Source organism: Sminthopsis crassicaudata, chromosome X (assembly GCF_048593235.1).
Source record: "Sminthopsis crassicaudata isolate SCR6 chromosome X, ASM4859323v1, whole genome shotgun sequence".
Lineage (NCBI taxonomy): Eukaryota > Metazoa > Chordata > Mammalia > Dasyuromorphia > Dasyuridae > Sminthopsis > Sminthopsis crassicaudata.
The window spans coordinates 42,239,276-42,251,750 of record NC_133623.1 but is presented as its reverse complement, the minus strand read 5'-3'; the positions used below and the strand labels follow the sequence as shown (position 1 = coordinate 42,251,750).

Below are 12,475 nucleotides of genomic sequence, written 5' to 3'. Positions count from 1 at the left end.
AAGACTTGCTAGTTAACTAAGATATTTTTCATCTCATTTCAGGGACCATTGGATTTTTTGCCTGCTTCTGGTTTGTTAGCAAGATTTATAGTGTCCTGAAGGTGGATTGAGAAGTCACTGAGAGATCGTCCTTGCTGTTGGCTTCTTAAAGAAATGTTAACTGTTGAGCGAGGAAACTTTATGTGGAGACATCAGAGCTGAATAGTTTATGTGACATAAAACATCACTGTTATAGGGGAAAAGGGCCTTGGGGGGGGAGGGAGTTACGGGTTCATATTTGTTGTTTTCTTGAAAGATTTTTCTACCAAAAAGGTTTAATTTGAAACAATAGAAGTGACTGAAAGTCAGTTTCTTTTCAAACTAACATGAGGACATTGGTATTCTAGTTTCACTGGTCTCCCCTGCTTCCAGTTGACCCCGATCCCCCCTCCCCCACTCCTACCTGTTTTTTTTTTTGTTTTGTTTTGTTTTGTTTTTTTGTTTTGTTTTGTTTTGGTTTTGTTCAGCACCAGTGGCCACGCCATCAGAATGTAGAGGGGAAAGCCTTATGTGAAATGTGAATTTTCTAACTCAGAAAATGACAGGGCCTTTTTTTCCCCCACCTTTTCTAGCTTGGAGATCTCATTTGTTTAGCAAGATGTTAGAACTGATGAAATAGCAAACACTGCTGTCTTTGTCATTCAATAAAACCGCATACCTCCATGTTTGTTTTGGGTTACTGAAAGGTCTTCTTCTTGTGGCTTTGGGAAGCTCAAGGTTTAAGCTGTGTAAGCAACCTGGAGTGAGTGGACTTGATTATATTGGTGGACTTAATAGGGACACTTGGCTGTCAGGTAACCCCCTCCCCCCACCCCCAGAAAAAATTATGGAGTCACTGTTTTCAAGACAGTCTTCAACTTGCCTTTTATTGTGGTTTAAAACAAAAAATATTTTGACTTTTCCTGAGTAACACTGTTATAGTAAATCTTGGTTTATTTTTAAATTTTGGAGGAATTCACATAGGTACATAAAGGTAGAATCCTAACTATCTAAGGAAACAGAATGACCTTATTTCTCAAGGTGTAGTGAGTTCCCCGTGACCAAAGGCCTTTACATGGAGAATGAAGGCCCTTTTCAGGAATGTGGCAGGGATTTCATGCTTCTGGTTAACCTGTTATAGATTATAGGTTAGCCCATATAATGTCCAACATCCTTTGCAACTCTTCTAAAGAGTACAAATCTTGGAGTCGCCATCCTAATCCATTTTAGAGGTAGAACAGAAATCTGATTGAGACGCTCCCAATCCCATGCATTTCTTTTGTAATGACTCCTGTCCTCACAGGGGACTTCAGGGCCCACTGACTATTATCTACTTTAGGAGAAGCAGTCCCTTGGTATCACATCATTCCCATCCCTTTTCCCCCCCTTCGGCTCATGTGCCTTCCCTTTGTCAGCCCCCATCCCATTTTCCCATCTTCAACTCATGTGCCTTCCCTTTGACAGCCCCCATCCCATATTCCCCCCTTCGGCTCATGTGCCCTCCCTTTCTCAGCCCCATCCCGTTTTCCCCCCCTTTGCTCATGTGCCTTCCCTTTGTCAGTCCCCATCCCATTTTCCCCCCCTTTGCTTATGTGCCTTCTCTTTTGCAGCCCTCATCCAATTTTCCCCCCTTCGGCTCATGTGCCTTCCCTTTCTCAGTCCTCTGAAACCCAAGAAGATGTGAGTGGGAAGAGGGATTTTGGGGGTGAGGTGCATGGGTAGAGCTGATATGGCCCATGATGTTGGACACTGGCTGGATTCCCAATCGACTCATTAGCTCGAGGTTTTTATTCCAGCTGGAGGGGGGGGGGAGAGACTTTATCCTAGGAGCTGTCACCCTAATTGAATTATAAGAAGAAGACAGAGCATCTTTACTTGAGTAATTTTCCTTTCCTTTCCCTTCTCCAAAGCAATGCGGATCAGGATGCCCACTGGGTGAGAGTGGTATATATATCGGACATCTGTTTTTCAAATCCAGTCAGAATGAAAGTCTCAGCCACTTCCAATTGAGTTGTGAAATTAGACTTTATTGAGTTTACAGAAGAAAACAGCAAAGATAGTGTAATAGTATATTTAAAGACATAAGCATTACTTAATCTACTAAATACATTCTTCAAGCAGGATTCCATTCTCTGTCCAAGAAAAGTGTGCTGAAAACCTTTTATAAATGATTCCATTAAAGCAAGTCTACCGCTCTTTGACAGAGTACCCCTGCCTACTGGGCCAACTTAGCTAGGCAAAACGGCAAAGTGGGCAGCGTGGCATGGTGAAAAAAAGCACTGGGCCTGGCCCCAATCCATGCCCTGTCGCGTGGCTAGCCTGGTGCTTAAGAAATGTAAGGGAGCGATTTGGGTGTGAAGGGATTTCTTCTGGTGGAAGGAAGAACTGCCCAATTTGTGCCGTTACGATGCACTGTGCCTTTAGGAGCTTTGCCCCCAGAGTTGGACTGAATTTTGTGAAAAGGCACTTCTATTACAAACATATTTTAATATCTTTAAAAATTACTAAAAAAAAAAAAAAAAAAAAAAAAAAAGGAAATGAAAAATCCACATAGTAAAGAGCATAAACGTCTGTTATTTTCTGGCTCCGAGAGCCTCATGTGGAATTTGGTTCCAAATCCAGGTTTTTAAATCAAGGAGGACTCAATGGAGATAGAAGTCATTTTTTTTTCTTTTAAACCTAGCAGTAGCAAAAAATCATCAAATTCTCTTTTAGTTTTTTCTCGTGTGATGCAAGTGATCTAGAGGCCAGCCATGTCCACCCTCAACTGTAGGACCTCTCCATCTTGCATTATGCCTCTGTGTGCGTGCATGCGTGTGTGTGTGTGTGTGTGTGTGTGTGTGTGTGTGTGTGTGTGTGTGTGTTTGAGAGTCTAGAGATATTGAGGTGCACCCTATCGGTGCGGGGCAGGGCCAGAGACTGTCTGTGTGCTACTTGGGGTAGGGAGACTAGGGGCAGACTCAGAGGGCTTGTGTGGTTTTTCAAGGTCTCAGAGACCTCCCCCTCTTCTATTACAGGTGGGAGAAATGTTAATAGAAGGTGTTTATATTCTGGACATCTGGTCGGAGTCCTTACCAGAATTAAATTTCAGGCCGGTCGGACCACCGCGTGTTTCAGTGATGTGGGTTAAGAGTGGTGGACTGGAGGGAGGTTGGGAGGGCATGGGTTTTCAAGAATTACTGGTGGAAAAAAAAGGCAAGTTTAAGAAAGTGAATTCCCAGGGAATTCTGGGAGCTATTGTGATTTGTCACGCCCAATTGTTTCCAGTATCTGAAAGCTAGGCTTGACTGGACAAGCTTTACTTTGGACACATCTCCGTGTTGGTCAAATGCTAGATGGACAGATGTTGTCTGGGCCTAGACAGTGCCAAGTCATCTCGGGTGCCTCCGAGAGGCCCCTCCTGTAAGGGAAATATCGGACTTGGCCGTCTGTTTTGTCGTGCAGTCAATGGGAGGGGGGTGGTGGGTGACAAGTGCCCATTGTGCTGTGGACAATGCCGGCTAGGCCTTCCATCGACACTCTCAGCTCACATTGACAACCAGTTGTCTCAGAATGGAGTTTCGTCTCTGTTTTTGGCCAATGCTTTAAAAATAAATCTTAGAGATGCCTTTAGATGACATTGGCCTCTTAGCTCTACTTGAAACCCCTTGTGCTCTGTTCTGTACACATTTTTCAAAAAACAACTGAGCTGTTCTACTCCAGAAATTGAGAAACGATTGAACCCTCCTCTCTTCCAGGAGCTCTCTTAACAAGATGTGTGTACGTTGCCCATATAAGAAAGCGACTAGCTACACAAACACAAATTCTAATATTTAGCACCTTCATTGTCAAAGAACACATAATAATAACAATAATAGTCATAGTCATAGTATAACAGTAATAGTAATAATAATAATAATAATAATAATAATAATTCACATTTATATAGCGTTAAGGTTTGCAAAGCGCATTATATACATTAGCTACTTTGGGCCTCACAAACACCGTTGGGAAGGAGATGCTACAGGTGGTACCCCTAGACTACACAGGAGAAAACTTGCTTAAAGGCGAAGCAGTTGACGCACTTAAGGATATATAGTTAGCAAGTGATGTTGGTGATATTGGGAGGCAGTATTTGAACCCAGGTCGTCTGCCTCCAAGTTTTTGCCATTCTCCTGTATCAGGCTCTCTAACATATAGAAACAGTAAAGCCCCAATTCGAAGCTGGGACAAGAGATGTTCATCCATTGATGGACTGAGCAAACCTTTAGTGACTTTAGAAGCTAACCAATTTTCTTGGGGTCTAGTGTCCCCTTGACACTCGATTCTAAAAGATGGCAGGGGGTGGGGGAGGCAGGTAGGTCTCCAGTGATGTTGGCTAAACCCAACCAAACCAAACAGGTGGGAGGCCACCCGCCCACCCCCGGGCCCGGTGGGAACCCCCAGTGGTATGGGGGCTGTGCAAGCCAGTGATCAGCTCCCCCCTCCTCCATGCTCTGTAAGCAGCAGAGAGGCTCCTCCAAGCCTTTGCTCAAATAAGGAAGAAAACACATTTTGTTGGAGTATTCCCCCTTGGCAGCAGGGCTGCTATTTCAAAGCAGAAAAAAAAAAAAAAAAACACAAAAACCAACCTAAGTATGAGGGGAAATATTTCTTGATATTTTTCATCTTGAAATGTGCATTTGGGTAGGGGGGGGGAGTCGACTGAGCCTTAACTGTATCAGCGCCATCTTGGCTCCATCCTAAGAATCACTGAGAATTTTGCTTTTTGTCACACTAATTACCATAATGTTTCTACTCCAAGTGGTGGGGCAATTTGAAGGTTTCCAGGAGATTTTTGGCAAATCTAGATGGATTAGTGGATTATACAATCAGAGAGCTAGAAAGACTTTAGAATTTGTCTTGCCCAACCTCCTTATCTCACAGATGAGGAAACTGAGGCTCAGAGAAGGGAATTGGACCTGCCCAAGGTCACAGAGGTGCCCTTAGCAATTTAAATTCCAGATCTAGCACTGGGGGAAAAAATCGAGTCGAATCATCTCTCGGTCACCTGGAAATGACTTTGACAATTTTTTCAATGGCTTTTTTGGAGAAATTCAGGGGGCAGAGTTCGGTTTCTAGCCTTCTAAGCCGATCTTTGGCCAAAAAAGTCATAGATTTAATTTGGGGTTGGGGGAGACGGAGAGATGGAGAGCACGGTAAGGCCCCACCAGAGCAGGATTTGAACAGGCCCTAAAGAGAAATGAGTCTCTGCAACTCTCAGAACCTCTCAGACTGGCCATGGAGACTCAAGCAAGCTACAGCTTTCGGTGCCACCCAAATCTGACTAAAGGTTACTTCAGTTTGAGCAAAGACAGTTTCATTTCACTGCCCTTTGTCTCTGAGTCTCGGTTTTCCCAATCTCTAAAAATGGGGACAATACTTAGAATAGGGCCACATCTTCGGGATGAAGAAAATGCTTTGTAAGCCTCTAGCTTCCATAGAAATGGGAGTGATTATTATTATTATTATTTTCAGAATTTGGCGAAAAGAACCATAATTCAGTCTCTCAAATTCCTACCGAGCCGTGGCCACCCTCCCCCCCCCCACCTCAATAGAGAGCCACACGCAAATGCAAAATTGCCTTTCTCTGGGCACCTGGACACGCGGGGTGCCTAGAAGTCCTTTACCTTCCCACCTCTGGCTCCCCCTTGGACCTATCCAGCCTCTCCATGGCTAAGACTCCAGTCACTTAATTACCTTCACATTTCCCTCCTCCTTCCTCCTATCTCCCTTCTCACTGGAAAGGTCATGGGCTTTCAGGTATTCGCAGATCTAGCTGTCAGTTTGAGGGGAGCTCCTCGGCTCCTGGGCCCCTTAGGAAAGCATCTCACCCTTGGGGCTAACCTGCAATGTCTGTGAATCCTCAGCCGGTCCTGGGTTCGGGGAAAGGGGAGGGGCGGCTTGCTTAGGCAGGCAGGCGCAGGCTGGGAAGGCAAGTCGACGATGAGGATGACTGAAGAGGCAAAAAGTATCAGCCACTGCTATAACAGGGAAAAGGAAGAAAGGGAAACCTGGGGGCTTTAAGAGCCCCAACAGAGGACCCCTCGTCATTCTAAGTGGGGATACGATTGTTTTTATAAGCTTTTTCAAGCAGCGTGTGTGTCAACATGGCCCGGATAGCCAGGCAAACTAGATGCTCTATTATTTTTTATTATTAAATACATAATCTTAAATAAAATCGTTTTAACATCTATTCTACTTCCTATATTTGGAACTAATGAGATGTTTAAATGTCCTAAGAGGCCAAAACATGAAGCCTTAAAAAAAGTTATTATATAGAATCACAAAAGCCTTAAACAAAAAAGAAAGGCGTTAGATAAGACTCACAAAAGCCTTAAAAAAAAAAAAAGAAAAGAAAAGAAAAGAAAAGAAAGCCATTACGTAGCCTCACAAAAGCCTGAAAAAGAGAAAGCCATCAGAGAGCCTCAAAGAATCTTGGGGCCCGAAGGGGCCTCCGAGGCCACCAATTCCCTCTTGTTCCGGCATAAGAACCCCCTCAATTGGGGGGGGTGGCTAGCCTTTTGCTTGTGGCCCTCCTAGAAAGAAGAGCTCCCTCCCTCCCAAGGTAACCCAGTGTACTTTGGGGCAGCTGTGCCAGGAAAAAAGCTTCCTTACATCAAACTGAAATCTGCCTCCTCCTAGGTGCCGGCCCTGGGCTAATCCCTCCTTGGTAAGATGGCTGTCTTGTGGGGAGCACTCCCCCCTTCACCCCAAAGCTTCATTTCTCCAAGGTCCACATCTTTCAACCAATCCTCTGATGACCGAAAAATCAAAAGACATAGCATCATGGGTTGAGGGTTGGAAGAGATCTTAGAGGCCATCTGGTCCAACCCCCTCATTTTACAGATGAGGAAACTGAGGCCCACCGGAGTACAGTGACTTGCCTAAGGTCACGCAGCTAGTAAATCGGCAGAGCCTGCATTTCAATCTGGGTCCCCAGAGCTCCAGACTCAGCGCTCTTCCCTTATACTAGCTGCCCCCGTGAAAGCCTGGGAGGCTAACTAACTTTTTGTGTGCTCACCTATTTTCAAATAACAGAATATTGTGTGCAGAAAAATTTCCTAATGTTGTTAGATTTTATTGGATCTAGCACATAATTGTTCTGTAATAAAAAAATGGCAGCAAAGCTGAATCTTATCAGATCAAAGGTCCTTTTTCTTAGCATCTCACATGAAAAAGGGCTTTACTTCAACCAAAAGATCTGTGATGTACATCTTTCCTGTAATGAAAAATCTATTTACTAAAAGAAGGAAAACTGAATAAGATTGGGAGGAGGGGAGGAGAAAAGGGAAGACGTGTTGAAATTAAATCACTGAATTTTGCCATCAAATGAGAACATCGGGGGCATTGTTAAATGGACCCAAAAGGATGGGAGGGTTGGAAATCTGGGTTGGAATTGAGGATGGTGTGGCAAAAAGCAAGATGGGTGGTGTGGCTTAATGGCTAGAAAAGGTCAGCCTTGAAGACAGGGTGCAGGGTGGATGGAAAAAGAGGTGGGAGACAGGAGGGGAAGAAAGAGAAAGAGAAGAGAGACAGGGGAGGGAGAGGAGGAGGAAATAAAGAATCAGGGAGAAGAGAAGAGGGGGAGAGACAAGCAGAGGAAAAAGAGGGACAGAATCAGGGGAGAGAGAGGAGGGGGAGAGAAATGAGTGAGAGACAAAGAGGAAGAGGAGAGAGAAAGAGACGGGAGAGAATGGGGAAAGAGAAAGAGGTAGGGGGAGAGAAAGGAAGGAGAGAGGAAAGGGAGAAAGGGAGGCAGAAGGGACTCGGGAGAGAGGGAGAGAGGAGCAGGAGAGAAAAGGGAGAGAGAAAGGGGGGGCAGAAGGGTGGCGGGCAAGACAATTTTTTCTAAAATGGGTTTTGGCAGTTGAGTTTTTAAAATAACAAGTGGTTCGATTTCAACAAATGTCTTAAGAATGTGACTAAAATATGATCTACCTAACTGAGTATTTGCTAGCCAAAGTACTTTCGATCTAGATAGAACAGCCTCAACTACCATAAACAGCTTTGAATCACAGAATCCCTATCTTGGGTTGGATGGGACCTCCCAGGTTATCCAGTCCAACCCCCCCATTTTACAGATGAGGAAACTGGGGCTTTAGAAAACTTGAGTGACTTGCCCAAGATCACCCCGCTCCAAAGAGGAGAAGCTGAGATTTGAGCCCAAATCCAGTCCCTTTCTCCTCTAATCAAAAGATGGGTCATGGGGTCATTTACTCTTTCAGGTGCCTACTGGGGACAGGCAAATAAAAGACCAAAATGGCCACATATTTAGGAACTGTTTCTTTCTTTCTTTCTTTTTTAAGTTTAAAAAGTCCAAGAGTAAAGTTGTGTCTCCCTGGGGGCCCTCCTCATGATCACAGGCCCGAGTTAACCTGCCTTTCCTGGGCAGATCCGTCCCATGCCCTCTGCTCCAACTAAATTCCATTTGCTTTTTTTTCCCTCCAGATGTTGACCACTGACAGAGCGGTCCTCCAGCTGTTCACAGCCCAGCTACCGAGCTGTTTACCTCTTTCCTCAGAGGAGCTCCTGTCAGAGTCAGTGAGGAGGAAGAGATAGAGAGCTATGCAAATGATTGAGAACATAGCCAGTGGAGGGCTAATATCAATAAAGCAGGAGGTCTCCCGAGATATGGCAATCTCATAAGAATGGGGCTCCAGGTTGGCAATATCGCCGAGTCTATTTTGTGCCCATCGAATTGACCAAAATCTCTCAGGCAAATTGTCGGAATCTGCCCCGTGGCTTCTCGATGTCTCCCTCTTCCCCCACAGTGCTCCAGGTGTGGTCTTGATGGGGCAGAGAACAACGGTAGGATAACTCCTCCGGTCCTGACCATGGCCCCTAAGTTTTAATGGCCACATCCCAGTGTGGGCTCACGTGGAGCTTGGAGTTCACTAAAATCTCCACCTTTTTCCGAGGAATGGTCGGTTAGCACCCCAACCCCTCCCTTCTTGGACTTATAGGTGTTGTTTTTTTTTTTTTTTTTTTTTTTAATCCAGGCGTAAGATTTGCCGTGAATCTTTACTACAGTTTCCCAGATTGGATTCAGACCCATCTTTTTGTCTGTCAGGAGCTTTTCGTAGCCTGACTTTGCTGTACAACATGTTGGTTCTCAGAGTTTGGTGCCAGCTGCAAATTTGCTAAGCATACCATCTATGTGGTGCTATAACATTAGTTACTCACCAGGGAATGTCATACTTTCCCCTCCGATGTCATTTCAGGCTCCCTCCTCTCTCTCCCTTACCTGCTGGGAGCTTGGAGGCTATTAGGAGCTCTGCGGGAGGAAGAAAACAGCTGGGCATGCATGGAAGAAGCCTTGGCGTCCCCTTTGTGACATTTGGGCACCCTTTGAGTTTCTTTCCCAGGCCTGCCCCCCCCCTTTACCTCTCTCAGTTCATATTTGTGATGGCACAGTCACCAAATCACATTTTTTTTTGTTTGTTTGTTTTGTTTGTTTTTAAATGAGAGTCTCATCATTCTCGTGGGCAGTGCCAACAATGCAGGGCCCTGGCCCTGTCCAGTTCACGTCAAGGGCTGCATTAGTAGAAGTGCCTGTTTTCTGAAACAGAAGGGACCGGCAGAGAAGATTTAACTTAGGCTTATTTTAAAATTCAGTTATTTTGTATCTTTAAGTTCACTAAATGAAGTCGAAAAGGAGAAACACTAAAGCATTTCTCTTTCCGACCTCATTGAAATAGGAAATAGGAGATATTGTCAAGAAAACCCTCTGGGGGGGTGTCTCCAGATTTCCTATTTTTTAGGGTATGACCTTAAAGCCTTACCCGTTCACAAAAACAAGACAACATGAAATGAGATCTGATGGTTGTGCTTCCCTCCCTCCCTGTTTTGGGTGGACAAGCTTCCCATTTTAAGTATGTCCTGGGATCTTTGTCCACCCTGTCGGACGTTGTCAGAGCTTCCTGATACCTTCCCGGGGTGCCATCCTCACACTGAATCGTGACTCAGTGGCTTTCTTCCACGGTTGGCCCTTTGGGCCGATTTCAAAAGCCCTGGAAAGAAAAGTTCACCTGGACTGATGAGGAATCTGACCTCTGGTTTCTCTGGGTAGCCATCAAATGCCCATCATGGTCCCGGGTACTCAAAGTCCTCGTGTTCCATCCCAAGTTCCTGTAAGGGAACCCGGGCAGACACGACGTAACTCCGGGAGTGGGCAACGATACTGAGCACAGTTCCGAGATGGAATCAGTTTGTGATGATCTAAATCTAAAGATTTGTCCTTTATATATCTTGGAGGTGGGGATGAGGTTGGAGGAGTTGGGGATGGGGGGGGTGGAGAAAGTCCCTCTCAGAATCCCAAAGTTCTTTTCTCACAGCGTCTGCGTTGTCCACCCCCCCGGCCTCCTCCATTCTTACTCTACTAATTTACTGTACAGAGGTAATGAATTGTCTGTAATTGTCTCTGCCTGTGTCCAGCCGGACCAGGACCCAGTTCCAGTGACGGCCGGAAATCTAGGATTTCCAGGCCGGGCTCAGAGAGAAGTGGGAAGGGAAGGCCCGGCTGTCGGTCATGGTCATGGTCATGGCAAAGTTGTTTTCCGTGCTGGAATCCTGTCCCGGGAGTGGCCTCCTGCAGAAGAGCCCGAGCAAGGCTACGGTGAGCTCCTTCTTGATGCTCTTGTGCATGTAACCATAGGTGTAAGGATGGAGGCAGCACTGCAGGAAGAAGAGCAGGAATATGCAGGAGTTGACCCAAGGAGGGGCCGCTCCCACCGCGGCCGACACGGCGGCCAGGAAACAGTAAGGTCCCACGCACAGGATGAAGGAGGCGATGATGACAAAGATCACCCGGGCGGCCTTGCAGTGGTAAGGCTTGGGCTTGGCGGTGCACCTCTTGGGACTGGCCTGGAACGTGCGAGGGATCGGGATGATGGCATCGCCGTCTTCCTCCTCTTCCTCGCTAGGCAATTCTCCGCCAATGTGGCTCTCCTCCACCTGTTCCTGAAAGCTCCGGGGCCTCACGGGATGCACCAGGGCGTTCTGCCTCCGGGCCGCCTGGAACACCATGCCGTAGCACCCCATCAGGATGGCCATGGGGCAGAGGAAGGACAGCAGGATGTTGAGGGCGGTGTAAGAGGGGCTGGTGTTCCAGAGGACCACGCAGAGGGAGCTGTCCTTGTCGAAGGCGATCTCCCCCCATCCGATGGCAGGGGGAGCGCTCTGGATCAGACTGAAGAGCCAGGTGCTGAGGATGAACATACCTCCCCACAAGGTGGTCATCTTGTTGGGGTAGGACAGCGGGTAGATGATGGACAGGTACCGGTCGATGGACACCACGATGATGGTGTTGATGGAGGTGTAGGCGAAGAGGTGCATCAGGGTGATCATGGTCTTGCACGCGTTTTCACTCAGGGGCCAGAAGGAAGGCAGGGAGCCCGCCACCACCCAGGGCATGATCACGGTGGTCTGGAGCAGATCCGAGATGAGGAGGTTGAGGATGAAGCGGTTGGCGACCTGCAACAGCTGCGGCTTCCGACGGAACACCAGCAGCAGCAGGGAGTTACCCAGGAGGGAGACGCAGAAGAAGGAGGACAGGAGGGAGATTCGGACTATGCAGTGGAAGAGGCTGATCATGGAGTGCCCCTCGCTGCCACCAGTGGCGTTGGCGCTGCCGGCGGTGCCGTTGCCGCCGCCGCCGTCGCCGAGGCTGCCGTTCCCTCCGCTGCCACGGCCGCTGTCTCCGGAGAGACGGGTGGAATTACCGAGCTCCTGGGACAGAGACATGGTTCCCAGGTCTTCTGTCTCCCGTGGCTCGGCTGAGCCCCGGGTCTGACGAAGGGCTCTGCCAACCAACGGCCTTAGATGCCAGAGGATGCCTTTTCCGTGCCTCTCCTCAGAGGTGGGGGGGGGGGTTGAATGTTTATTTGGTGGGCCTAAACAGATGTGTGGGAAGAGTCACTCACGCGTGGGAAATGGCCTTTACCTCTTGTGATCGCCTCCTTTCCCGAGAGTCCCGGCCGGGTCTCGGAGCTGAATTCAATTGCCACCGCGGTCACAGCGCATCAGTTATCGAGGGAAAAAGCAGCAGCCCACATATGCTCTCCTCGCTTAACAGCTTTGACTTGCCTTTTTCTCTGGTGGTACAGTAGTGCAGTTTACCATGGAGACCGGCTCTAACTGTAACGCCGGCTCACATCGATTTCTTGCTTTCTCATTAGAACGGCCCCAACCGAAGAATGCAGGGAAGACACACACTGCCAAATGTAGGGGGAAAGTGGTAAAAATGAAGAAGGAGCCACTGACAGCTGGGGAGCAGCTGTTCTTCCCCCCGTGGGGCAATTAGCCGGCGACGGGGGGAGGTCCGCCACCGGGACCCCGGCCGAGCCCCGCGTGGCCGGCGGGAGGGACCCTGTATAGCGGGGGCAAAAAGGGTAAGCAGGAGAAAAAGGGAAAAAACCGTCAGGTACAAAAGCAAGTG

The 12,475-nt window shown here is 47.5% G+C and overlaps 2 protein-coding genes across 2 annotated transcripts in view; one reads left to right on the top strand and one right to left on the bottom strand.

Moving 5' to 3' along the window:
* Positions 1-702, top strand: part of LOC141548892 (transmembrane 9 superfamily member 2-like) — an 88,270-nt gene extending 87,568 nt beyond the window's left edge. Inside the window, exon 17 of the mRNA XM_074278166.1 lies at positions 43-702. Within this exon, the coding sequence (XP_074134267.1) occupies positions 43-110 (68 nt within the window). The 3' untranslated portion in view covers positions 111-702. The remainder of the gene's footprint in view (positions 1-42) is intronic.
* A 9,807-nt stretch (positions 703-10,509) lies between these two features.
* GPR101 (G protein-coupled receptor 101) lies at positions 10,510-11,781 on the bottom strand. Its single transcript, XM_074278372.1, has one exon. The coding sequence runs from the start codon at positions 11,779-11,781 to the stop codon at positions 10,510-10,512; it is 1,272 nt and encodes a 423-aa protein (XP_074134473.1).
* Between the last annotated feature and the right edge of the window lie 694 nt (positions 11,782-12,475).